Source organism: Nicotiana tomentosiformis, chromosome 12 (genome assembly GCF_000390325.3).
Source record: "Nicotiana tomentosiformis chromosome 12, ASM39032v3, whole genome shotgun sequence".
Lineage (NCBI taxonomy): Eukaryota > Viridiplantae > Streptophyta > Magnoliopsida > Solanales > Solanaceae > Nicotiana > Nicotiana tomentosiformis.
The window spans coordinates 107,507,051-107,535,025 of NC_090823.1; the positions used below are offsets into that span (position 1 = coordinate 107,507,051).

Sequence of the window (27,975 nt, forward strand, 5' to 3'; positions counted from 1 at the left end):
CATTTTCATTTATATATATAAAACTAGGGTGAGCACAAAAAGGAGGAAGCAGGAAAATGTCTTATCAAAAACTACCATCCTTTTTATTTTTTTATTTTTTATTTTTAAAGTAAAGGGTATTTGGTCCCTTGATGATTTCATCTTTTCCCTTTTTATTTTCCAGGAAGCAGGAAAATGACTAATCAAAATAAGAAAAAAGTTAGTAAGTTACTGCTAGAAAAGTGAGGAATTGAGACTCACCAAATAAGATGTTTAAGAAAGTGTCCAATTTCATAAATCATTTTGACTTTTCAAATATGTTTCATTTCTCTGATGTAAAGTATCATGGTCTCTTTTTATTGCGCCTTAAAATTTTTCTTATCTGTTCTGTAATAAGAATTTTACTAAGAATTACAATTATTTTGGTAGTAAAGTTTAAGTTCATAAGACAGTCAATTGTGTTTCTTCTCTTAGTCTTAAATCAAGTTAAGTACATTTCAGTTTCAATTTACCTCGAAAACCATGTGAAAGAAAATAAGATTATCCTCAAATAGAAACAGAAACAATTTTGGCATTTTGAACTAAAAACGAAAAAGGAAAAGAAAAGAAAGTTTGGGTTCATACTCTACTATTTTTAGCAATCATGGATGCATAGAATCTTTTTTTTCTTTCTTTCTTTCAAAAGCATTATCAATTTGATATAGATGTGCATTATATTGTATGAACCATATCACATTCTTTATAGTACCATAAAGATTTAAAACACAATATTATCAATAATTTTATCCACCAGTCTTAGCGCAACGACATAATTGCTCCTCAGGTAATCTATAGCTCGCATATTTGAATCGTAATTATAATTTCTTCGTGAAATAGTAATATTATAAAAAATTCAATATGTATCTCAAGATCATTTATATTGAACAAAATTTTGTCAACGGCCATCAAACTTGTATGCATAGAAGGAGCTAAAACACCATCTTTTCTATAACAACATATTAGTAGAATCCTATTAACAAATCAAGTTATTGGAAACGAATACGGTCACGCTCATTACTTTTTGCTCGAGCCATACACACATATATGTGTGCGTCTATTTTTATTAGTACAATACTTAATATAAATAAGTTTTAATGACTAATTAGTTGAGGTTACAAATTTTTTTTGTTTAACCATCTGATAACTATTGACCTAACTAATTCAGATTAACGTTACATAGAGAAACCCTCATATTAATAATTTTTCTATTTTCATAACTTAAACCCAATATATCGGAAGAAAAAACCACATACATGTCATCCCATTATATTCTTGGAAAGAAAAAAAAAAGGAAAAGAAGTTGGTCACACTTGTTTTACTTGTTTTCTTTCCAAAGAGAAGCAAACAAAGGGGGACGATAAAAAAATGTCACAAATTCTTACTTTTTTGTCACAATTTCAAAACTGAACCAACCCCACAAGTCCCGCATGACTTTCCTACTCTCACCCATTCCCCCGCCACTTCCTCCGCCTCCAACTATATATATCACAGCAAAAACAACAACTGTATCATTTCTTCTTTACACCCAAAAACAGAACTAACCCAATTCATAAAAAAAGTTAGAAAAAATCATCAATTTTTTTACTAGTGTATATCAATGGATGCGTACTGTTCAGACTGTAAGAAGAGTACAGAAGTTGTGTTTGATCATTCAGCAGGTGATATGGTGTGTTCAGAATGTGGGCTAGTTTTGGAATCTCATTCAATTGATGAAACATCTGAGTGGAGGACTTTTGCTAATGAGTCAGGGGATAATGACCCGAATCGAGTTGGTGGGCCCAGTAACCCTTTGCTTTCTGATGGTGGTTTATCCACTGTGATCTCTAAACCCAATGGAACTACCAGCGATTTCTTGACTTCCTCTTTGGGCCGTTGGCAGAATCGTGGCTCTAATTCCGATCGATCCCTTATCTTGGCTTTTAAAGCCATTGGTGTTATGTCTGATAGGTAATTTACAATCTTGATTCACTTTATTTTCCTGGGTTTTAATATTTGTTTTTTGTTTTTGGTGTAAAGCTTGGATTTTTTGATATGGGGTTACTCTGATTTTTGCTCTAGCCATTGGTGTTATGTCTGATAGGTGCATTTTAATTTTCTTTTCCTTTTATTTTCTGGGTTTTAGTTTTTTGTTTTGTTATTGCTTTTTGATGTAAATGTTAGATTTTTTGATATGGGGTTTCACTGATTTTTTGTTGGAATGTGGGATATGGGCTGAAGGAAAAACTTACCCGTAGGATGTATTAATTGAATCCCTTTTGCTGGAAAATTATACACTACATATAAGGCAAAACGATTTTTTGGTTACCGTTTCATAAGAGAATTAGTTTAGATAACAGGTTTAAATCCTAGGTGTGACACCTGGTGTGTGTTTGAATCCCCTTGTGTGATTGGTGCAGGTGACCTAGGTGAGTGGAGATTTACACATTTGGTTTATTTGATTACCTGTGTTGGAGTAGAATTACTTACTGAGTTGGTACTCTTTTACTCTCTCCGTTTTTTGTCCTGGTTTGAGTATGTGCCTGGGTACTCTAGCACTCCTTGGAGCCAACTGAATTAAATTGTTGACCTTCATGGTAAAAATTGTATTTCTGGATTCATTACTGTTAAAAAATGACATGCGGTGATGATAGCCATAGTTAGTGTGCGAAAGGTTTGCATCTTTACTAGTTGCTCAACTTATTGTCTTTTGCTACAAGTGGCCTAAGTTATGGTACAGTGTGAATATTATAGGCTGAAGCACTTGTTGCTTCTTTATTGGTCTAAGCAGCAGGAACATATGCGCAAATTTTGTATTTATTGATTTTCTTGATGAGGTGAATGCTCATAGTGGTGTGTGCAGTTTGTACTCTTGATTGCTTGAAAAATCCTTAAGGTTGGCAATGGTTGTTAGCTAGGATTACCATGGTGAGTTATCAAAAACATGAAGGATTGCCAAAATTTACATTAGTTAGAAGGCTGGACCATTGTTGTTCATTTTACAAAGCGAAACAATAGACAAGGTAATGACAGTCAGACGAGACTAAATGAATGCTGTATATAAAGGGCACAAACATTTTGGTTCCAAGATATTGGTGATAGAAGAAGCAGCTATTGCACTTTACAGTTGAAAGTGGAATGTGAAGTGTTACCTTTAGACCTTGCCATTTTGTACTAACTTGGGTCTTTATGCTTGTCTGGTAGTATGTTCCTTGGTTGAAATTTGAAAATGCTCATGTTTTCTGTTTTTGATGCTTCCGTGTAGTGAATCAGGAATGTTTAGTCCAAAGTCATTGCATTGCCTGAAAATAGTGTTATGTCTATTAAATCAGAAAAAAGGCTATGTTTTAGATTTCATCTCTTTTACACAAATATTAAAAAAATTTATGTGAAGGAGAAATTAGTTTAGATGGCATCCAATAATGGAAGATGCATGTGTATCATGCAGACTACGAAAAGAAAATACTTGGCTCGCTACAACAATTTTGTGATTAGAAGATTGAAGACCTTTGCTTGGTTTGAAATTGCCAAGAGCTCTCGTGGCCGAGTCTCCTACCCTTATACTATTTGGGAAATTTCTATCCATGCCTTCATGTATTGTTGCATTACCTTAAGTGGCTGGAAGCATCATGTGTCTTTTCACCTGAAAAGTTGTCTCGGTGCACCAAGAATAATTTCCCTGTGCCATAGAGAACATGATATGGTTGTGATTCTGTTTTTCTAGTCATTACTATTCTTCAAGGCAACTACTTTAGGCGATAAATGAATTACAACATTCACCTTTTGCTCTCAAGTAATTGAGTAGGTCAGAAATTTCAACTTATTGTTCACACAATGCTCTTCACTGTGCTATTCTTTCTATGTATGTGTTTGTTACCGTCTCTTTCTGTTATGTTATCCTATTTGAACAAAATGAACTTGTAATGTGAAACCTGTAATATTCGTTCTCAGTATGGGTTTGGTCAGGCTTCTTATTCTATTGACTTTAGCTGAACTTATAACGTGGAATTCCAAGAGATGGCTGATGCAATTATATCTTTTTCAGGTTGGGCCTGGTTGCAACCATAAAGGTATGTTTTACTCCTAAAGTCCTGATACTCATTTTCATCGGATGACATTGAGATGTCAGGAAGTATCAAGTATGTGCAGATATATGTAAATGTGTTAAGAAGCGGCCAATTACTTTTTCTTTCCAATTTCATTCATTATGTATGAAGAGTCATGCTATCTCTTTTGCTATGGTCATTAAATAAAGGCTGCCTGATTCATTTGCTCGTTTTATCACAGAGTTGGATAAGCTGTCCAATACTCGACAATGTTAATGGGTTTACTGTCCACCCCCACTCCCCTCCTCCATTTGCATCATTGCATGAAGAGAAGAACCTTTCCTTGATGAGTTCTTTGTATTTGCCAATACATTAACTGGAGGTTCTCGTTTTACTAGCAAGTAGCAACCGATTGATTTGACCATATACATAAATACCGGAGCTTTGGTTCTGTGACCTTATATTTGATATTCTGCAAGACTTCTCATTTTGATAGGAATTGGCAAATTTTTAATGTACTTCACAGTATTGTTTTCTCAACATTAATAGGAATTTTTTTTTATTAAACATGTACAAAAAATAAGGAACTGCTCAAGTACTCTATGTTATTTTTCTTTTGAAAGATGAATTTGAAAATATTGTTATACTTCATATAAAGTAAGTTGACACCAAAAACCATAGATCATTATTGTTCAGTATTTTGTTATAATGATTTACATTCTGTTCAAAGGACCGAGCTAATGAGATTTACAAGAAGGTAGAAGATCAAAAATCTAGTAGAGGAAGGAACCAGGATGCTATATTAGCTGCTTGCCTATATATTGCTTGTCGACAAGAAGACAAGCCTCGAACTGTGAAGGGTACAGGCTAAGATCTTTTGTCATTTTGGTGCTTCCTGATTTAACTTTCAATGTGAATGAGCTTTCTTGAAACTCTGGATTGGAAATAGAAATTTGCTCTGTTGCGAATGGAGCTACAAAGAAGGAAATTGGCCGAGCAAAGGAATACATAGTGAAACAGCTAGAGCTCGAGATGGGTCAATCAGTGGAAATGGGAACTATACATGCTGGGGATTTCATGGTGAGATTTATTTTTTTAGAAGAAAGGGAAAAAGACATCATTCTCCTTCTAACCAGTATTTTTCTGAATTGGATTTCCTTTAAAATCAGAACCTTTTCTGTTTCTCTTAACTTGGTTACTGACACATGCTTTTAATCTTTAGCGGCGCTTTTGTTCTAATCTTGGGATGACAAATCAAACAGTTAAAGCTGCCCAAGAAGCAGTCAAAAAATCCGAAGAGTTTGACATAAGGTAGCTCTGCTTGTATCTATGCTGATCTGCAGATGCTTATTCAGATTTATTTAGTGTTCAATTAAATGCTGTTTTTACTATAATTAATCTCATTTGTTCCAAATAGTGGAGCATATATTTTGAAATAAGTGGGTGAATGAGGGAAGTCTTTAATTCTATGACTATGTAAGATCGTTAATCAGTTCTAAATTTATTGTGCCTTACATGCTAGTATATTCCAGGAGAAGACAAAACCATAGACATGGTACTGTTAATTGGTATATACATCATGATAATAGTGTCTGTTTTTGGTATCAAAAGATTATATATAACTAAACTATATAGCAGAACCATGACCCTTAGCAGCAGCAATGAATACAACAAAACACAACAACAACCCAGTATAATCCCACTAGTGGGGTCTGGGGAGGGTAGTGTGTACACAGACCTTACCCCTACCCTGGGGTAGAGAGGCTGTTTCCGATAGACCCTTGGCTCCCTCCCTCCAAGAATTCCCCACCTTGTTCTTGGGGTGACTCGAACTCACAACCTCTTGGTTGGAAGTGGAGGGTGCTCACCACTAGGGCAACTCTCTCTTGTCCAGCAGCAATGAATGTGTGTATGAATTATGTTTTCACATCATTTCATGTTCAGAAGATGAACCTAGTCTTCATTTTATCTGTTAGCTTGACTATAGGATGATTGTAGTTGTGGGCTGGGGTAAAAATCCCAGATTTTTTGTTAGATTGTTCTACTTTTTGATTGTTTGGAAATGAACCTTCTAATATTGGTAATTAAGCTCAAATTATCCATTTTAAATGACTGCATGTACTGGAGTACCTAAAATAGAATGGAAGGGAAATTGTTCTTGTGACTAATCAATCTCTGATCTCCAAGTAAAATACTGAATAGAAATCATTCCTAACTTCCTATGTGTTTAAGTGGTCCTTCTCCTCATTCTACCACAGAGTTCTGTTTCTATTGACTTATGCGATGTTTTTGAGATTCATGCGGAATTAAAATTTAAAATGGGAGGAAAGACGTTCACGAAGGTATAGACCACATCCTACCTTGCTTCCATACAATCACATCCACACTTGATTTGCATTCAAGTTGATTCTAAGGAGGTTACTGTGGGACAGCAGCGACGGACCTGAAGAGTGGGAAAGGGGTGGTTACATAGGGTTAAGAGAAGGGCGGAAGAAGACTAAGGAAAGGAGATGCCAACAGGATGCTGGTCTGATATTGAGAAGAGACTAGTGAAGTACTGGAAAAGTGGGAAGAAGGGAGTTGCAAGGGACAGGGTACATTGTACGGTGAAGGGGGAAAAGGTATGTGTCGGGGTGGGGTGCGATGGATAGGGAGTTAGGGATGGCAAAGGTGGCAGTTGTGAAGTTGGAGGTGGAGGGTGACTAGCATTTGAATTTGTGGACTAATGGGTGAGGGTTAACGGGAATGCTGAAGGAGGATTGTGCTGAATTTTCCAGCAGGGGGACTGGTGGAAGCCTGTTGCTGAAGAACTTAGATGGGTCCCTTTCTGACGCTATGACTCGCTTTTCTCTTTTTTTGTTTTCTCTTCCTTTTCCCTTGGTTTTTCTTTTCTTTACTTTTAGATAGCTTTTTTTACTTTCAAAATTGTTCTTCACACGTTGCTTACCTGCTGCCATATATTGAACCCAACTTGGTCTATCATGAATAGAAGGACGATCTAAAAACAAATGCTATGATTGAGTACGTCAAAGACAAAATAGAAGTTGGGAATAAAGATATAACTTGAGGCATCTGTTAAAGGGTCTTTTCACCTTTTACCCTTTGATCTCTTGCCTACAAGAAGTTATATTAGTAATCTGAAGGCATGTGTCTTACCCTATATATTTGTTCAAATACTCTGTTAACTGTTTGATATCCCCTTTACAATATAAAAGAGGGAATACAGGGGAAACATTATTGGTATATTCTTGACTGAGTCATTGTCCAAGTTCACTAATTTGACAATGTTTAGTTGGCTAAAAATGTTAAAATTATGAGACTGATTATTGGAAAAGAAATACCAGCAACTTAAGGTCTACTTTATAAGTGATTTAATTTTGTTAAACTAAGTCATGCATTATATTTCCTTTGGGGGAGGGGGAAGGAGGGAGGAGTAGGTGTTTATATGAAATTCTCGCAATTAATACTGAATTCTGTGAATGAAAAAGAAAGGTTAGAAATACATGACTGCATATTATCAATATGACTGTGCTCTAGAATTTAGAGGTTCTTGCCACATTTTTTTCATTTGTATTAATTTAGGGAATCCTTATTTTTAAGGGCTTGCTAGATTCATAGATGTATTTGGTTTGTTTCCATTATATATATGTTACTGATAGCCTTCTGAAATACGATTTACAGCATGCAATGATATTTTTAATTTTGGGGCCATGCTAGATGTCCCTTTTTCTTCTTCCTGCTTTTTTTCCCTTTCATTAAAGATTTTTATTGATGATGCAAAAGGAGACGTATAATCTTTTGTAAATGTTGCAAGTCAAAAGAGCTTCTCTTTAGAGGAAAGCTTAGTGAAAGATATACTGTAAAGTCCTAAACGAGACATAATCCCTGTTTTTTTAAATTTCAATATTAGACCTTCTTTAACCGTTGTGTAGAAGCAAGCCTAGGTTCGCTTATTTTGAGGGTAATAGCATTCTTGTATTGGAATATTCAGATTGTGGACTTAGAATAAATTCGATTTCACAAGTGACAAATGTCACCCACAAATATATGTGATCCATGGCATTCTGGAACCAAGTATAACTGCAAATACTGATCTTTTATTGTGAAGGGAAAACTGGAGGTGCTTCATAGTAGTTTCTGTGGTTTTACTAAACCGTGCAGATGTTAATTCTTTGTCTTCGAGTTTCTGGGTCAAATTCTGTTGTGTAGTTCCCTGAGTAGACATCTACAGGGTCGAGAGAGAAACAACTACTTCCTTTTCTGAAGCGAATCCCTTGTTGCTAAAGTATGAATTCCCAGACTTGTAGTTGAGATTGACTGTTTCCTGAAGCATGGCGTTGGATTTTAAAGTATTAGTCAGGTAAAGAAGAGCTGGTGTCACTTGTATTAAGAAGTCACAGGCTTAGAGAGTGATTCTTCTACCTGAATACGGTTTTTTTGAGATCCCATGATTAGTAATGATTCATATAGCCAACCTCCATCACAAGGATTGAGGCATAGTTGTTGTTTCTATGTAGCTTTTTACAATTTAGTGATTTCTTATATTCTTACACAAGAATGAGGAATTTTATACGTCTGTTGCCCTTCTTGAGATGCAATTGTCACCTAATACTGCTTGGCAGCTTTCACAGAGCTGGTCATGGTACTTGTTCCAATTTCTAAAATGATTGAACAAACATTTGATACCAACAGGATATATCATATTTGTTTACTCCTCCATTGAATTCATTAATGCAGGAGAAGTCCCATTTCTATTGCTGCAGCAGTTATCTACATAGTCACACAGCTTTCGGATGAAAAGAAGCCAGTTAAAGGTAATGAGAAATCACCATTATTCTCCTCCTTTTTGTCCTGACATGTATACTAAGAAACCAATTCCCTCTTTGATCGGAATTGCATAAAAATAGCTAAGATATATTCAGGAAAACCTCAGTGGAACGAGTTTCCCTTCTTATATCTAGTGAATGTCATCCTCAAATCCTATACATCTACATGTTGTCACATTAGCCCAGAGACTGGGGGTGGGGGGTTGATGTAGTTATATTGGAGGTTAAACGCCACTCTTGTTACTATTGAATTTTTGTATGAAGTATATGCATATTGAATATCCAATATCTCATGCATAAAACTGCATGGATGCAGATGTCTCACTTGCAACTGGAGTTGCTGAAGGCACGATCCGGAATTCGTTCAAGGATTTATACCCGCATCTCTCTAAGATTATACCAAATTGGTACGCCCGGGGTCAAGACCTTAAAAATATCAGCAGTCCTTGATTGATTAAGCGAACATCATGGCAAGAAGTAACAAACTTTTTGAAATAGCTTCAAGAATGTTGTTGGTGGGATGATACATTGAGGAAAGTTTCTTTTATCCCTTTAAAAGGGGGCTAATACACATGAAATTTTTTAGCTCTCATTCAACAGAAAAGTGTTAGGATAGATGTTCAAGTTGAAACTGCAAGTTGTAAATGCTTTTCTTAAAGTGGCTCTTTCTCCATAGACGTGTATCTCTGACACTCAGATTTGACATGGAAATGTAGTTTCCAAACTAAACTTCATCACTTGTGCTTCATCTTTTTTAAAGCAACTAAGAAGATTTTATATTTGTTGGAGTTTTTTCTTTTATCAGGTACAAGTTTGAAAAATTGTACAATCATAATCTGTCTCTTTCTTCTTCTGATTTATTAGAGCCATTTGAATGGGAAATATTCAATTGATGCATTTTTTTGGGTCACTAGAGCCTATTAGAGTTTATCTATTGACTTGAGCAACGAAGTGATCCAATCTCTTTTCGTAAAAATTGCATAGGGCCTATTTGGTCGCCCCCATTTAACCTATACCCATATTTTTAAAATTATTTAATCTATACCCTAATTTTGACAACTTCAGATCCTGCTACCCATGCGCTCCTTTCTTCCTCTTCTTTTACTCATCTTCTTCTTTTCTCTCTCAAACATGTTATCCTGTAAGTTACACATATTATCGTTTCTGGAAATTGAACAAAGCGACAAATCAAGAAGAAAGAAAGACTCGCCACTGCCTCTCAAATATTAATACATCCCAACACAAAGTACGTAAATAATAAAACAAGAGTTTATTGTCAAAACTCGAAGAGGCATCAACTGAAGTTTGGGACTGCGGGGACAAACTTCAGACATTACCAGGTTAAATTTTGTCTGAAGTTTGCAACTATCATGCCAGGAAAAATTATCTGAAGTTCAAATATAACAAGTTGATTTTGTCTGAAGTTTGCACTACGAAGAACTTCAGACTAATTTGTCTGAAGTTTGCACCCTAACACAAAGTACGTAAATAATAAAACAAGAGTTTATTGTCAAAACTCGAAGAAGCATCAACTGAAGTTTAGGACTGCAGGGCCAAACTTCAGACATTACCAAGTTAAATTTTGTCTGAAGTTTGCAACTATCATGCCGGTAAAAATTATTTGAAGTTCAAATATAACAAGCTGATTTTGTCTGAAGTTTGCACTACGAACTGAAGTTTTTTTGATTGCTTTTGCAAGTCAGACCAAACTTCAGACAAAAATATTTGAAGTTTTACTTTGATAAGGTCACACTTCAGGCAAAAAATGACATAAATTCTTGCTACTTCAGGCCCCGTATGTCTGAAGTTACCCAAAAAGTAAGTACGCTTGCAATTTATTTTTACAAAGTGGGTATAAGTTAAATTGTGATCCAAAACTGGGTATAGATGCAAATCACCATCTCTTTTCCACCCCTCACTGATCTCTTTTTGAATTTTAGTAAATATCGTCGCATTTAATTAAGGGGAATGGATGTGTAGAGCATATATATTAGAAAGTTACCAGTTCACTTCAAAGAATGAAATAGAAACTATCTAGTCGTGATGTGTGATTTTTCAATCATAACTCTCTATTTTTTCCTCAATCATAAGAAGGCAGAAAATCAATTTATCATATTTGTTATAACCTCTTTCAAATATTGCCACTTCAAGCGCAAATTCGGGACATTAAATATGGAACATGTTATCTCTAACATATTGTCATCTATGCATTTGAGCAAATTCGCGACATGAAATATGGAACGTGTATGCATGTTTACGCACAATTTAACTAGTGTTTGGAAGTAGGGGTGTATATGGACCGGGTTAGTTCGATTCTTATTAAAATCGAACCAAGCCACCTATATCGGTTTGGATTGGTTTGATTTTATTTGTTTTTTCGGATTTTTTTGGGATTTTTGGGTGTTTTTTGTTACATGAATATTATTTCAATCCTACTTTATTAAAGTTTTGATAAGTGAATATATGTTTAGTAAAAATTAAAAAAACTGACAAACATATAAACTATTAAGATATTCTTATGGGATAGTTTTTTAGTAACTCATGAAGTTATTTTCTTAGTCATCTAACAATAATTTTTTGTTGATGTACGCATTCAAGGCTAACCGAATTTAATAATTAAACACAAAATCAATATGAAACCTAAATAATGATATGTTTTAGTTAATTTAAAAATTATCCAACTATCATTTCAAATTCGAAAAAAGATATTAGAATTTAATAGATCTTCGCATATGAATATGAAAGAAGAGATTGACGCATTTCAATAATAATTGATAAGAAAGAGATGTTACAACTTACATTTAAAGTAAATAAAAATGGATGCACTTTATAGTTCTATTAAATATTACATTTCATGAGAGGATCCCAAATATTTCTAGATATTTTTTAAAGAAAATTCTATATAAAAATTCTATATTTATATGTCGGTTTGATTCAGGTTTTTTTACTCAATACCAAACCAAATCAAACCAAACCTAATCAGATTTTTTAATCGGTTTGGTTTAACTTTTCGATTTGGTGCGATTTTCCGTTCGGTTTGAACACCCCTGTTGGGAAGTATAATCAGTTTTAGTGGTCATATATTTCTTGAATCTCTTCTACATTGTTCTTGAGGGGAGTATATTTGACATATGTAAAAGAAGATAGTTTCGTCCAATATTATTGCTAATACCATAAACATAAGACGCATACAAGCAAATCACCTTATTTCCCCACAAATCATCATTATCTTATTTTAATCACTATATGTAGCTAATACAAAACTTTTAAGTTACATAGAGGCAAACCCGTGCATTATTTTCCTTTTGGTTATAGCCCTCGTGCACTGTCACTTGCCCCTTTTCTTCATATTAATGGTTCTTTTCGCACACAATATTATATACTTTCATCAGCATAAGTGGCAGTATATCATTGAAGATTCCAACGTAAACAACTGACAAAAATTAAGAACATTATTGACTCAATATGTGACAAAACTTATAAAAGATGGTGTCTGCAATAATTAATAGGCGGCGGATTATTCGTTGTTTCTCAAGTGGAAGACATATACTATATCATATGAAAGCAAAAGACTAGTAATCGTTAAAGTATATGGTTCAAATGGACTATGTAGTAATCATTATAGTCTATGATCAAATTCACTATTAAAGAAGGGATGGACGTAAAAAAAAAAATTCTGGTGGATAGTACTTTTCTCTAATGAGTCCTATGTGACGTGAATTTAAATTAATCGGGTAAATAGATACCGAATGGTTAAAGCAAGAAAAAAGAAATCAAATTTTGATTTGAGGCTAAATAATGACAGAAGCTAGCAATATTTCCACATAGCAGGAAAGACTTAGCCAGAAAAATATTAATATATGCCATTCCATATGTATATACACATACACCAGTAATAGTTTAAGGGACAAACATGTGTCTGAGAATATTCACTTACATACGAGTAAAATCAAATTATAACATAATCTTTTACTTTTTGATTTGTGTGTCATCCTTACAGGGCCATGCTAATTACTAACATAATCTTCAACCAATTCTTAAGCGGTTTATAATTCAAAGAATAGTATTAGTTGAGTGAATGCAAAACAACCAAAACAAAAGAGAGGAAGAGGCAGAAAGAGCCAAAAAGAAGAAGGAAGAATTACTAAATCGTAGATTTTTCAATTATGAAACCCATATGGGAACAAACCCTATTCATTGAAAAAGAAAGAAAAGAAAGAAGACAAAAAAGTAGAAAAATACAAAGGGAAAAAGTAAGAATGAAAGAAAAGAAAACGAGAGAAGAAAAGTTAGACGGCAACAATTTATATATAAAAGAAAAACTTTGGCTTGCAATTTTTTGCTTTTCTACCATAACACGTCCAACAATTCATTGGTTTGCAATTAGTAAAGAAATTTTGTGGATCTCCTCGCACCAAACGTTATATTCAGCCGAATCATGTCGTTCAAAACAGATCATATGTGCTGCAGAGGCAAAGGACGAGTTAAGCAATATCCCACTCCAATGCTTTACGCTTTTTCATTTATGAGTACGTTAGAGCATTAATCTCGTGTTAACTTGAGATAATTTTATATTACCAAGTTGGGGTCTCAAAGATTAAAAAAAGAAAAACACACATAATTGGCGAGAACAACTAGACGAGGCACATGTATCTTATCAAATAATGGAGCAAGCTACTGCAACTGTTCAAAATGCACAAAACTATGAAAATGCAGTCTAATATGTCTGCTCCTTGACTATATTTTGCTCCCATAAATAATGGAATATTATTTTGTCCTCTGATTGCAGATTCTTAAAATAGTGGTACTGAGGACCACAAAATAATAATGATACTGCTTTAATGCTCAGGCTTGTAAATAATATATTCTGTGTTTTTTATGATACCTATACTGAAGAGCCTGCCTATCAACATATGGAAAAAGTTTTTAATCAATTCAATCTTTGACTCTTCAGTCTCCTTTAGCACAAGAGTTCTCAAACAGAAAATTAAGAAGCTGGCTAAACATATATAATATATTTGAATTGTGAGCATACAACACTTTTTTTCTACACAAATTCATAGCATAGAGAGTTGAGGTTATACTTTTTTTTTTTATAACCACTTACTGGTGGTTTTATTAAGGTGAACAAAACAAAGGAAACTGATTGTGACTGTATTAATTAAGTAGTAGACTTTGCATCAACTTGTCAAATAAGAGAAGTGAAACTATGTGCATATAATTTAGCAGCCCGCCAGCAAGTACTATTCATTGGATTCATGCATTAGACATAATCCTTATAAGAGCATCTACGTTTTCGCCTACATATTATTCAAGACACTTCAGAAGCTGCAGATACTCCTAAAACTAGAAAAATTTTATACCTTTCCAATGGCTGAGAACTACCACACAAAAAGCCATGACCAAAATGGTTTTCAAGATGCACAAGTGGCTGTGATTATGGTGCCACTTTCAGCACAAGGTCATCTCAACCAGCTTCTCCACCTCTCTAGGCTTATCTCCTCGTGTAATATCCCTGTACACTATGTTGGAGCAACCACTCATATTCGCCAGGCTAAGTTCCGTGTCCATGGTTTTGACCCTCTCACAGCTAAAAACCTACATTTTCATGAATTCCCTACACCACCTTTTGAAAATCCCCCTCCAAATCCTAATGCTTCTCATAAGTTTCCTAACCAATTAATCCCTTCATTTTATGCAGCAATCCATCTCCGGGAGCCAGTGTGCTCTCTTGCACGCAAACTCTTGGATGCAAACCATCGGAGAGTGATTGTTATTTATGATTCTATGATGACTTGGGTAGTAGAGGATGTGCCAGCAATTCCGAATGCTGAGTGCTACCAGTTTAATAGTATCTCAGCTTTTCATACGTTTTCATTGATCTGGGAAATCAAAGGAAAGCCTTTGCTAGCAGGAACTGAAGTATTCGAAGACATTCCATCAGTCGAAAACGGCGGCACTACTACCAAATTATGGGAATTGTGGAGGAAACAAGAATCCCTTATGGGGAAAATCAGCTCTGGAGAACTTTACAATTCATCCAGAGTAATAGAAGGTTTATACCTTGATTTAGTAGCCAAAGAAAAGGATGACTTAAACCTATGGGCTATTGGTCCATTCAATCCATTGTTACTAACTGAGCAGAAGAAAGACTCAGATAAGCGTCACCAAACCTTGGATTGGCTTGACAAACAAGAACCAGACTCAGTTATATATGTATCTTTTGGAACATCTACTTCGTTTTCTAATGAAGAAATCGAAGAACTCGCCATTGGATTAGAGAAAAGCATGCAAAAGTTCATTTGGGTTATCAGAGATGCTGACAAAGGAGATGTTTTTGCAGGTGAAGAAAGGAGAGCTCAGCTTCCTGAAGGATATGAAGAGAGAATAAAAGGAAGAGGAATTATTGTTAGAGATTGGGCACCTCAGTTGGAAATTCTGGCACATCCTTCCACAGGTGGTTTTATGAGTCACTGCGGATGGAATTCGTGCATGGAAAGTATTTCCATGGGAGTTCCTATAGCAGCCTGGCCAATGCATTCAGACCAGCCAAGGAATTCTCAGCTAGTAACTAAGTTTCTGAAAATTGGCCTAACCGTGAGGCATTGGACACGTCGAGATGAATTGGTTACATCAGAAATAGTTGAAACTGCTGTGAGAACTTTGATGGCTTCACCTGAGGGAAATGAGATGCGGAAGAGAGCATCAGAACTAAGTGATGCTGTCAAGCAATCAGTGATGGATGGGGGAGTTAACTGTGTGGAGATGGATTCTTTTATAGCTCACATTACTCGATAACTTTTTTTCTTTTGTATTAAATTGGTAGAAGTAGAACCATGCCATCTAGTTAGCATAAGTGGTACAACCTATGAGACTGTATCGATGTGCTATCACCAGCCGAGTGGATTTAGTGTCCACCCTCTATGCGCACCACGATATGTATGTTGAAGGAGAAGAACATTTCCTTTGTGTTCTTTGTATTTGCTAATATAGAAGTGGAGGTCCTCCTTTACTAGCAACTAGTTTATTGGACCAGAGATACAAAAATATTGGAAGCTGTTGTTGAATTTGACAAGATTAATGTGAACTATTGTAAATATTTGAAGCCTCCTTTTAGGAAGAAATTGGTAGATGCATTTTTCATGCATTTACATTGCATGTTCACACTTAATATGATGTCATCCATGACATTATTAAGGTCATTCCCCTTCTATAAATAGCAAGAGTTTTGTTTATTTGAAATCATCTCCCACTTGCCTTCTTATCTTCTAAGGCATTTGAATCTTCTTTTTCTCTTGTAGTATTTCACTTGTATTTTTTGAAGTGAAATAAAGTTTGAGTTGATTGTGTCTGAAGACTAGGCAAAAATCAAATTTTGCCGAACCTCGTTAATTTCTGGTGTTCCTTTTATTATTGTCTCATTTACTATTTATTAGCTACCTTTAGATATAGTAGTTGTGATTTAATCGCTCTCTATATATTCGGCTTCCGCAATAATTGGTATCCGAGCCAAGGTTCTATCTTAGTATGCTCTGTGGTTGCAGCATAGTCTGAACTTTCACATCATAAAAGAATTACTTTGGTGTTCTGTACTGTCAGCAAATAAATAGTATCTATAGCAAAATGGGAGATAATAAAAATGAAGAGTCCACATCGGGTGTCAGTAATACGTCATTGGCATCTTCGCTTATGACAAGAATTATGTCAAATACGAAATTTGCAGTTGAAATATTTGACGGGTCAGGACATTTCGGGATGTGGCAAGCTGAGGTTCTTGATGTCGTTTTTCAACAAGGGCTACATATTACCATAGAAGAAAATAAACCAGACAATATCGGCGAAGGAGATTGGAAGATTATCAACCGCGTTGCTTGTGGTACCATTCGATCTTACCTCGCAAGAGAACAAAAGTATCCATACAAAAAAGAAACTTCTGCAAGTAAATTGTGGAATGCATTGGAAGATAAATTCTTGAAGAAAAACAGTCAAAATAAACTTTACACGAAAAAAAGACTTGCGCTTCACATATGTTCCTGGTACTACAATGAATGATCACATCACCAACTTTAATAAGTTGGCGACATATTTTCAGAATATGGACGTGACCTTTAGTGATGGAGATATGGCCTTAATATTATTAAGTTCACTTCCCGATGAGTATGAGCACCTTGAAACAACTCTACTTCATGGGAATGATGATGTGTCTCTCAAAGAAGTTTGTTCTGCCTTATACAGCTATGAACAAAGAAAGAGAGAAAAGCAAAAAAGTGGAGAAGGAAAAGCACTGGTTGTGAGAGGTCGTTCTCAAAATCATATGAGAACGAAGAAAGGAAGATCCAAGTCAAGATCCAGACCTAGCAAAGATGAATGCGCCTTTTGCCGAGAAAAAGGACACTGGAAGAAAGACTGTCCAAAGTTGAAAAACAAGGCCAAACCTAACAATGGGAAGGCTGTCATGGATTCAAATGTAGCTGATTGTGACGACTCTGATTTCTCACTAGTTACAACTGAGCCATTCAAACCATCTAACATATGGCTGATGGATTTAGCTTGTAGCTATCATATGTGTCCTAGCAGGGACTGGTTTATTGATTTTCAAGAAGGAGAATGTGGAGTTATTCACACCGCGAATAACAATCCTTTTACCGCATATGGTATTGGTTCAATACGATTAAGGAACCATGATGGATTGATCAGAACATTAACAGATGTTCGATACGTACCAGAATTGAAGAAAAATCTCATTTCTGTAAGAGCCCTAGAGTCAAAGGGGCTCAAAGTCGTTGCAGAAATTGGGATAATGAGAATATGCTCCGGTGCACTAGTGGTAATGAAGGAAATTCGGCTAAATAATAACATGTACCACTATCACGGTAGTACAGTTATTGGGACAACAACAGTGACATCCAGTGATGACAAGGAGGCAGAAACAACCAAGCTATGACACATGCGCTTGGGACATGCTCGAGAAAAATCCTTGAAAATTTTATTAGATCAAGGATTGTTAAAATGAGTAAAGACTTGCAATTTGGAGTTTTGTGAGCATTGTGTCAAGGGAAAACAGACAAGGGTTAAATTTGGAACAACAATCCATAATACTAAAGGTATTTTGGATTATGTTCACTATGATGTTTGGGGTGCTTCCAAAACACCTTCATTAGGTGGGAGACACTATTTTGTAACATTTATTAATGATTTTTCCCGAAGAGTGTGGGTGTATACTATGAAAACCAAAGATGAGGTACTGGGAATTTTTCTCAAATGGAAGGCGATGATAGAGACTCAAACAGGCAGAAAGATAAAGTGTCTCTGCACAGATAACGGTGAAAAATACAAAAATGATCTTTACAATAAGATTTGTGAAGATGATGGCGTTTTGAGATATTTCACCGTCAGAAATACACCACAACAGAATGGAGTGGCAGAACGTATGAACCGTACTTTGCTGGAGAAGGTTCAGTGTATGTTGTCCAATGCTGGCTTGGGCAAAGAATTTTGGGTTGAGGCAATAACATATGCATGCCACCTCATTAATCGTCTACCATCTACCGCTATTGGTGGCAAGACACCATTTGAAAAATGGTATGTAAAACCCGCTGAAGATTATAACTTTTTCACGTGTTTGGCTCAATTGCATACTATCATGTGAAAGAGTCAAAATTGGATCCGAGAGCAAAGAAAGCTATATTTATGGGGATTACTTTTGGAGTCAAAGGATATCGATTATGGTGTCCAGATACAAGAAAAATTATATTCAGTAGAGATGTTACCTTTGATGAATCTGCCATAACAGATAAGGTGACAGTTGAAGATGTCAAACAAACTGATGGTGCTTCAAAGCAGGTGGAGTTGAGGGAAAATTAATTTTCCCAACACAGGGAGAAAACGAGGAAACGATAGAAGATTTTCCCTTGTAAGAAGAGTCAGTGGAATGGGAGATTCCAATTTAGGAACCCCAACAACAACTTGAATCAATAGCAACCAGCAAGCCAAAAAGAACAATAAAGAAACCTGTTCGTCTCATAGAGGCGGTGGCTTGTGCAGCCTCAATTGTAGCTGATGGTGTTCCTACCACTTATAAATAAGCAGTCCAAAGTTCAGAAGAAAATAAGTGGAGGATTGCCATGAATGAAGAAATGCAGTCCCTTCATTAGAATTGCACATGGAAATTGGCCAATCTCCCGAAGGGCAAGAAAGCAATTGGGTGCAAATAGGTATTTGCAAAGAAAGAAGGATTTCCTAACCAAGAAGATGTTCGCTACAAAGGAAGATTGGTGGCCAAAGGGTACGCTCAAAAGGAGGGAATTGATTAAAATGGGGTGTTTTCTCTAGTCGTGAAACACTCCTCCATTAGAGTTTTGTTGGCTTTGGTAGCACAATTCAATTTGGAACTAGTTCAGTTAGATGTAAAAGCTGCATTTTTACATGGAGACTTGGAAGAGGAAATCTATATGACTCGGCCAGAAGGATTCGAAGTTGCTGAAAAGAAAAATATGGTGTGCAAACTTGAAAAATCGTTGTACGGATTGAAACAATCTTCTAGACAATGGTACAAACGATTCGACAAGTTTATGTTGCGGTAGAAGTACAGAAGAAGCAAATGCGATCATTGTGTGTATTTGCGCAAGCTTGAAGATGGATCCTTCATATATCTTCTCCTATATGTTGATGATATGTTGATAGCTTCCAAAAGTCAAGAGGAAATTGCGAAGTTGAAGATTCAACTAAAAAAGGAGTTTAAGATGAAGGATTTAGGTGAGGCGAAGAAAATTCTTGGAATGGAGATAAAAAGAGATAGATATTCAAAGAAACTCTATCTATCTCAGAAAGAATACTTGAAGAGAGTAATAAATCGATTTGGCATGAATGAGAACACGAAGTTGGTTAGCACTCCTCTTGCTCCTCACTTTAAGCTTAGTGCTTCTATGTCACCGAAGAATGAAGCTGAACGAGAGTATATGTCAAGAGTGCCATATGCGAATGCCGTTGGTAGCTTGATGTATGCAATAGTTTGCACAAGACCTGATATTTCACATGCTATCGGAGTTGTAAGCAGGTATATGCATAATCCAGGAAAGGAGCATTGGCAAGCTGTGAAATGGATTCTACGGTACATTTGTAATACTGTAGATGTTGGATTGATTTTTGTGCAGGAAGATAGTTAGTATCTGGTTGGATATTGTGACTCGGATTATGCGGGTGATTTGGACAAGCGTAGATCAACTACTGGTTATGTTTTCACTTTTGCAAATGTACCAGTTAGTTGGAAGTCTACTTTGCAGTCGACGGTTGCTTTGTCTACTACTGAGGCAGAGTACATGGCAATTACGGAGGCTGTAAAGGAGGCAATTTGGCTTCAAGGGTTGCTTAGAGATCATGGTATTGGTCAAGAAAGCATCACACTGTTTTGTGATAGTCAGAGTGCTATCAAATTAGCAAAGAACCAAGTTTATCATGCAAGGACGAAGCACATTGATGTCCGATATCACTTTGTACGAGATATTATAGAAGAAGGTGGAGTCATGGTGCACAAAATTTGGACTACAGACAACCCTGCCGATATACTAACAAAAGTAGTGACTGCGATCAAGTTTCAACATTGTTTGAACTTGATCAACATTGTTGAACTTTGAAGATTGAAGTTGAAGACAATCAAAATTTATCAGTAAGAGAAAATTGAAAAAGGGAAATCTTGCCAAGGTGGAGATTTGTTGAATTTGACAAGATTAATGTGAACTATTGTAAACATTTGAAATCTCTTTTTAGGAAGAAATTGGTAGATGCATTTTTCATGCATTTACATTGCATGTTCACACTTAATATGATGTCATGCATGACATTATTAAGGTCATTTCCCTTCTATAAATAGCAAGGGTTTTGTTCATTTGAAATCATCTCTCACTTGCCTTCTTATCTCCTAAGACATTTGAATCTTCTTTTTCTCTTGTAGTATTTCACTTGTATTTTTTGGAGTGAAATAAAGTTTGAGTTGATTGTGTCCGAGGACTAGGCAAAAATCAAATTTTTCCGAACCTCGTTAATATCTGGTGTTCCTTTTATTATTGTCTCATTTACTATTTATTAGCTACCTTTAAATATAGTAATTGTGATTTAATCGCTCTCTATATATTCGGCTTCCGCAACAGTTGTCTGTGAATTCTTTCAAGAACTTTTTGCTAGTACCTGGATGGTATAGTATGTTCTTCCAGGACTTTTGGAGCTTATCTTTGATTCTGTAACCTTGTATTTGATATTCCACTAGACTTCTCATGTTGGTAGGTATAGACAATCTTTTTAAGTATACTTAACAGATTTTGCAAATAGACAAATAAGGAAGAGCTCAAGTACTCTCTGTAGTTTTTCTTTTAAACCATGAATAAACTTTCATGAGACTCTTGATTTGAATTAGAAATTTGCTCTGTTGCGACTGGAGCAATGAAGAAGCAAACTGGCCGGCAACATAGAGAAGCAACTAGAGCTCGAGATGGGTCAATCTGTGGAATTGGGAAATATACATGCTGGGGATTTCATGGTGAAGTTTATTGATTTAAAATAAGGAATGAGGTGGAATGTATGTGATCTCTCCATCATTAATGAGAGGTCTCGCTTGTGATCCCTGAAAATGGAGAAATAGTGGTACCTCCTTCAATAGACCTAAGCAGCGCAAATGTGGATCAGTCTGGCCAGTAGGTACCAGATGGTTAAACCGAAAAAAATATAATCAAATTCGTGTTTAAAGGCTGAATAATCATAGAAGCAAGTGATATTCCCACGTAGAAACAAAAACTTAGCCAGAAAAATATTTATCTACGCCATTCCATATGTATATATATACATCCACTAGCAACAGTTTAAGGGATAAACACGTGTCTCAGAATATACTTACAGGTGAGTAAAATCAAGCTACAACATAACTTCCACCACTTAAGTGGTTTATAACTCAGAATTATATTGGTTGAGTTAATAAAAAACAACCGAAACAAAGGAGAAAGGAAGAGACAGAGAGCCAAAGAAATGGAAGAATCAGTACAGCGATTTTTCAATAATGATACCCAGTGGTTTGTGATTAGTAAAGAGATTTTGTGGATCTCCTCTCACCAATCGTTATCTTCAATCAAATTCATGTCGTTGAAAAAAAGATTGTAAGTACTGCGGAGGAAACATTAAGAGGAAAAGGACGAGCTATACAATATACCGTTCCAATGCTTTATGTTCCTTTTTGTGGTAAATTAGAGCATTATCACTTGTTATATATCTTGACATAATTCGGTAAAACTAAGTTAGTGTTACAAAGATCAAAAAGCAAGATGTCTTATCAAATAATGGAGCAAGAACATGCAAACAATACTCTGAATATGCAGTTTTTTTATGTCTGCTCGTGGACTAGAATTTGCTCCCATAAAATAATACTTAGTATTTTTTTCCTAGGATATAATTTTCTAAAGATAATGGTACTAAGTACGATAAAAATAATGGAGTAATAATACTGCTTCGATGCACAAGCTAGTCAATGTGTAACTTACACCTGTAAAAAATATAGTTTTTGTTTTTTTACAATGATGACGAAGAGGATGTAAAACTCAACCACTTTTTGATTTTACTGAGAAAAGAACAAAGGAAAGTGATTGTGACTGCTTTAAGTAAAAGTAGTAGTAGTATACTTTGCAGTACTTGTCAGATAAGAGATGTTAAGCTTTTTAATAATCTTTTTTAGCTACAGTACATGTTGTGCATGCACCATTAACCATTTGTTGTGGTCGGATTCATGGAGCTAGGATTTGAAGTGTTTGAGTTCTAAATTTTAAAATAAAACTACCCCGCAAAAATCCATGGCCAAAAAAGTGTTCAAGATGCACAAGTGGTTGTGATTATGGTATCACTTTCAGCACGTGGCCATCTCAACCAGTTTCTCCACCTCTCTAGGCATATTTCCTCATGTAATATCCCAGTACACTATGTTTGAACGAGTACGACCAGTCATATTCGCCAGCCTAAGTTTCGTGTCCATGGTTTTGATCCTCTCACAGCAAAAAACCTACAATTTCATGAATTCCCTATACCATCTTTCGAAACTAGCCCTCCAAATCCTAATGCTTCTAATAAATTTCGTAACCAATTAATCCCTTCATTTTATGCAACAATCCATCTCCCCGAACCATTATGAGTGATTGTTTTTTTTTTTTTTGGGTAAGAGGGGAAACCCGCAGTCGCTACAACCTCTGCCCTTCGGGTGGGTAAACCTCCCCCTGTGTAATAGCCTGCAAACCACACAAGGGATGTAAACCACACTAGGCAAGCCCTGTGCGACAGGCTCAACCCAAAAGGCATTGAGGGGGGATTCGATCCCAGGTCATCCATATGGATGACCACCCTCCAAACCAACTGGGCAACCCCGAAGGGTTGAGTGATTGTTATTATGCATGGTTCTACTTCTATGATGACTTGGGTAGTAGAGGGTGTGCCAGCAATCCCAAATGCTGAGTGCTATTGTTTTAATACTATCTCAGCTTTTCATATGTTCTCCACTTTCTGAGAGGCCAAAGGAAAGCCTTTGCTAGCAGGAACTGAACTATACGAGGACATTCCATCACTCTGAAAACTGCGGTACTCCAGAGTTATCGGAATTGTGGAGGAAACAGGAATCCCTTATGGGGAAAGTTAGCTCTGGAGAACTTTACAATTAAATCCAGAGTAATGGAAGGTTTATACCTTGATTTAGTAGCCAAAGAAATTGATGGCTTAAACCTACGGGCTATTATTGGTCCATTGAACCCATTTTTGCTGACTGAGCAGAAGAAAGACTTAAATAAACATCACCAAACCTTGGATTGGCTTGACAAACAAGAACCAGACTCAGTGATATATGTATCTTTTGGATCATCTATTCGTTGCCGAATGAAGAAATCGAACAACTCGCCATTGGGTTAGAGAAAAGCATGCAGAATTTCATTTGGGTTCTCAGAGATGCTGACAAAGGTGATATTTTTGCAGGTGAAGACAGAAGAGCTTAGCCGCCTGAAGGTTATGAAGAAAGAATAAAAGGAAGAGGAATTATTATAAGAGATTGGGTACCTCAGTTGGAAATTCAGGGACATCCTTCCGCAGGTGGTTTTATGAGTCACTGCGGATATATGGAATTCGTGCATGGGAAGTATTTCCATGGGAGTTTCCTATAGCAGCCTGGACAATGCATTCAGACCAGCCAAGGAATTCTCAGCTGGTAACTAAGTTTCTGAAAATTGGCCTAACTGTGAGGCATTGTTGAGATGAATTAGTTACATCAGAAATAGTTGAAAATGCGGTGAGAACTTTGATGGATTCACTTGAGGGAGATGAGATGAGGAAAAGAGCAACAGAACAAAGTGATGCCGTCAAGCAATCAGTGCTAGATGGGGGAGTTAACCGTGTGGAGATGGATTCTGTTATAGCTCACATTAATCGATAAGTTTTCAATCTTTGGATGAATTTCACATGGTCATAGAACTAAGCATTAATAGCTCGATGGTCATAACACTAAATTTTTTGTAACAAAAAGTAGCTAAACTATCGATATATTTTGCACAAAATGAAAAATATCATCAGAATATCAACAACTCAGATGCCAGATAAGCAATACTTGTCAAGTCACCAATGGCACATAATTAAATTTCCACCTCACAACATGCCATGCCATGCGGAATCCTACTAAAACCATTTCTCGATATGCATGGATGCTGATTTCTCAAAAGGGAGGAAAAGGGTTAATTATGTTCTATTGGTTTGTGTTTGTACACTCTTCCACATGTGCTATGATGTGGAAAAGAATTTCTGAGTTGATGATGTGGCAGAGCTTATTTGGATTTCTACAAACATTCTCGTGCCAATCTTTTTATCTTCCAATGATTTTTCATTTTATGCAAATTATAGAGACAGTTGAGGTACTTTTTGCTAAAGAAAATAGTGTTGTAGCTTTCCAGAAATAAAGATTTATTTTGATGACCATACATGTGAAATTAACCTTTTTCTTCTTCTGAATTAACTTCATTATGTTTGTTCTCCCTATCTATTAGTCAATATTTGAAACTGTCGACACGAACACTATGCCATTATGGGCAATATATATTTTTACCTTTTTTTGTATCTCAAATCTTTTTTCATTATCAGCTAAGCTAGACTTCAGATTTTCAAAATTCTGGAAAATTTTCAAAAAGTTCTAGCAAGAGGTAATGATATGGTATGATCTAAGACAAATTTTCAGCATGTATCACTAAGTACAACTCACATGAAGCAATCTTTCAAAGATCTGTCATATTCAAGACTACTGCCAAACATGATGGACACCAAAATCTTTTCCTTTTCGGGGTGTACATGAAGACAAATGATATCACTTCAGGTACCAAAGGAAGGCAGTGAAAGCTATCTCTTTGATAAAGTGATTGTCTTACACCAAAAGGCTGAAAGTTCAAGGAATTACGCCAGTTACGTATTTGGTTCAAGCCTCTTTAAAACCCAAACCAAATATTTGAAGCCTCTTTAAAAGCACACCATTTACCAAATGCGCAAAGCGTTATATTTGCAAAACATATCGGAAAATTGCACGCTCAACTTACTCCGATTCATCGATCAAAATGACTTTGATGAAGTCATCACTGAAAATTTTGGTAACTGAATCATATTTAAGGACATTGGCTTATTTTTCTTAAATTTTTCCTTTCTTCTTTTAATCTATGTTCTATTAAAATCGTAGTTTATAATTTCAATAACCATCCCTCTCTTTTCTCTGTCTCTCTCTCTCTCTCTCTCTCTCTCTCTCTCTCTCTCTCTCTCTCTCTCTCTCTCTGGTGGAGGGTGAAGTGAGGACTAATAAATGCATAATATTAGTAATCACTGAACTCATAATTTACTGTATTTTTGTTTAAATTTAAAAAGTTCATTAACAGAACAACAAACTACAAAAACATAGCGAGGGACTAGGCCAATACCCCTGTGAATCAAATTTGTGAGAAATGAGGCATCTCTCAGATCTTCTTAACGTTGACTTTGCAGAACCAAAATAAACAACAAATTCTGCGATATCTAGTAATGGTTACTCGTTTCATATTTCTATGAGGACCATCTTCATATTCTTTTCTTACTTATTGAAAAGTCCAAGTTCAAATCTTGGCACATCTATTTTCTTTTTGTTGATTTCTGGGTCTTCTATGCGACTAGCCAAGTAATCATATTCATCTAGTACATCCAAGGGCGGAGCTAGTAAGAGGGAAGGGGGTTCAATCGAATCTCTTGTCGAATAATTATACTATATGCAAATAGGATAAAAATCAAATTTGTTGGTTATATATAAATTGTTGAATTCCCTTGACATAAGGAAAAAATATATTTTAGTGGTAAATGGGGTTAGAAAGTTGGTGTTCAATCCTATTGGCCTCAATATGCTCAAATATCTACCACATTTTCCTCATATACGAAAAACATGTTGTGTACAGGATTGAACTTAATTAAACTAACATGTTTATTCTTTAATGCATTGACAAGTAACTTTGAACATGATTAAAATTTAGGTCTAGAACAGAGTACCTCGCCTGTGATTGATCTTGCAATTTTTTCTTTCTCTGTTGCCTTATCACCGCTCCGTTTTCTCTTCCGTGTCCATCTACTGCATTCTTCATGTTCCAATTAGGAGCACAAGTGCTCTTTCTTATGCTTTTTCTTTCAGACTTTTTGACAAGCACCTTGAGTGCTTATCATTCTCAGTGATCGCGCTCCTCGTTTTTACGGCCTGTCAAATGACTGACAATTGGAAGTAAAAATGTGACACCATTCCGCACGTCATTTAAGAGTTTCAGTGTTTGGGGAGAAAAATTCTTAGGAGACATAACAGATTTTCAAACTTAGGAAGTATTCCTTTATATTATCATTGCGCTCCGATTACCAGACTAAGCAGGATAAAATTTGTTTCCAGTAAGCGATCACTTAAAAGGTAATTAAACATAACTAACTATAGTTAAAGGGAATTAGTAACCTAAAAAGTAACATGCTAAAATGCATAATTGTGGAAATTCACTACACTTGCAGTGCTATAATAGGTGAAAAGTTACACGGATAATAAAATTGCCGGTGTATATAATTTAAATCCAAATATATAATAGCTTTTACCTGAGGTTTGTTGAAAACAATATCTCTACAAGCGCTGCATATACAATACACTTTCCGGACCCCACATGTAGGAATACACTTACAGCTTGTTTGGATGGTTGTTACGTATCGTTTCATAATGTATTGTATTTTATTGTATTATAGTATATTGTATTATATTGTACTGTATAATTTGATAAATACAGTATTTTGATAGATTGTATCGTTTGCCGTCATTTCATAATATCATGCACCAGCAACATGAAGAATAAACTTACAATATTACAAAGAAAAAGTATAGTACGAGGTAGAATCATCAATTAAAAAGGTAGTACAAAGGATAAAGTAGGATTATTTAATAATAATGAAAGGGATGAGAGAAAAAGACAAGTCAATGATGCAACCACACCAAATCGGTCGTTATATATAGTGACACTTTTCGTCGTTACGTAACGACGACTTTAACGATACGATATAACAAAATTTAAATAACAATCAAAATAAATATTATATTTAAAATAACAATGCGATACAATACAATAGATAACAACCATCCAAACAAGCCATAAGTAAGTAAGTATGTTGTTGTTGTTATTGTTTCAACAAAACAGACAACTTGCACGTGGGCAAGTGCAAGTCCAACATTACTTTAAAGAAGCTAATAAGGTTGCCGACTTTGCAAATTTTGCAGGTTTATTACAACTATAAAGAACTTAATTACTACAGTTATTAGAGAGTTTGCTTAAATTAGATAAGATGTTCGTCCCTATGTTTTGCACCTCTTATAAACGAATAAGGAAAAGATGATATTACTCTTTTGTATAGAGAATAAATTATTTGATTACTCTGTACAATGTACAGTTTTATTATAGTAATACAAGTCTTTATTTTTGTTCAATAAGATATTAAAATGGATTCTGTACTATAAACAATCGCAGGAAATTCTTGGACAACGCGGATATCTATTTCTCAATAAAATGTAACCAAATAGATCA

General features: G+C 35.5%; 2 protein-coding genes, 1 long non-coding RNA gene and 1 pseudogene across 4 annotated transcripts; 3 read left to right on the plus strand and 1 right to left on the minus strand.

Moving 5' to 3' along the window:
• Positions 1-1,489: 1,489 nt before the first annotated feature.
• LOC104093028 (transcription initiation factor IIB-2) lies at positions 1,490-9,645 on the plus strand. Of its 2 annotated transcripts, none has more exons than XM_009598736.4 (7): positions 1,490-1,965; positions 4,040-4,064; positions 4,771-4,900; positions 4,990-5,120; positions 5,263-5,351; positions 8,778-8,854; positions 9,183-9,645. In XM_009598736.4, the coding sequence occupies exons 1-7, from the start codon at positions 1,616-1,618 to the stop codon at positions 9,314-9,316; spliced, it is 936 nt and encodes a 311-aa protein (XP_009597031.1). In that variant the 5' UTR covers positions 1,490-1,615; the 3' UTR covers positions 9,317-9,645. The 2 variants fall into 2 exon arrangements, with proteins under 2 accessions (XP_009597031.1, XP_033511222.1); XM_033655331.2 differs by lacking the exon at positions 1,490-1,965 and adding an exon at positions 2,058-2,098.
• A 3,059-nt stretch (positions 9,646-12,704) lies between these two features.
• Positions 12,705-26,932, minus strand: LOC138903581 (uncharacterized). The gene is made up of 2 exons (XR_011412873.1): positions 26,423-26,932; positions 12,705-13,330 (listed from the first exon to the last, which is right to left on the minus strand). It is a non-coding gene; the product is annotated as an uncharacterized lncRNA (long non-coding RNA).
• On the plus strand, positions 13,829-16,030 carry LOC108944579 (zeatin O-glucosyltransferase-like). Its single transcript, XM_018769747.3, has one exon. It carries the CDS (start codon positions 14,237-14,239, stop codon positions 15,662-15,664), a length of 1,428 nt encoding a protein of 475 aa, XP_018625263.1. The 5' UTR covers positions 13,829-14,236; the 3' UTR covers positions 15,665-16,030.
• Positions 22,324-24,414, plus strand: LOC117275982 (zeatin O-glucosyltransferase-like; annotated as a pseudogene).
• Positions 26,933-27,975: the final 1,043 nt, after the last annotated feature.

Excerpts from the sequence above, each read along its gene's own strand:
- LOC104093028 (XM_009598736.4), top strand. The coding sequence starts at position 1,616 with ATGGATGCGTACTGTTCAGACTGTAAGAAGAGTACAGAAGTTGTGTTT. Across the intron at positions 4,901-4,989 it reads CAAGCCTCGAACTGTGAAGG|AAATTTGCTCTGTTGCGAAT; the intron begins GTACAGGCTAAG and ends GATTGGAAATAG. Across the intron at positions 5,121-5,262 it reads TACATGCTGGGGATTTCATG|CGGCGCTTTTGTTCTAATCT; the intron begins GTGAGATTTATT and ends TTTAATCTTTAG.
- LOC108944579 (XM_018769747.3), top strand. The coding sequence starts at position 14,237 with ATGGCTGAGAACTACCACACAAAAAGCCATGACCAAAATGGTTTTCAA.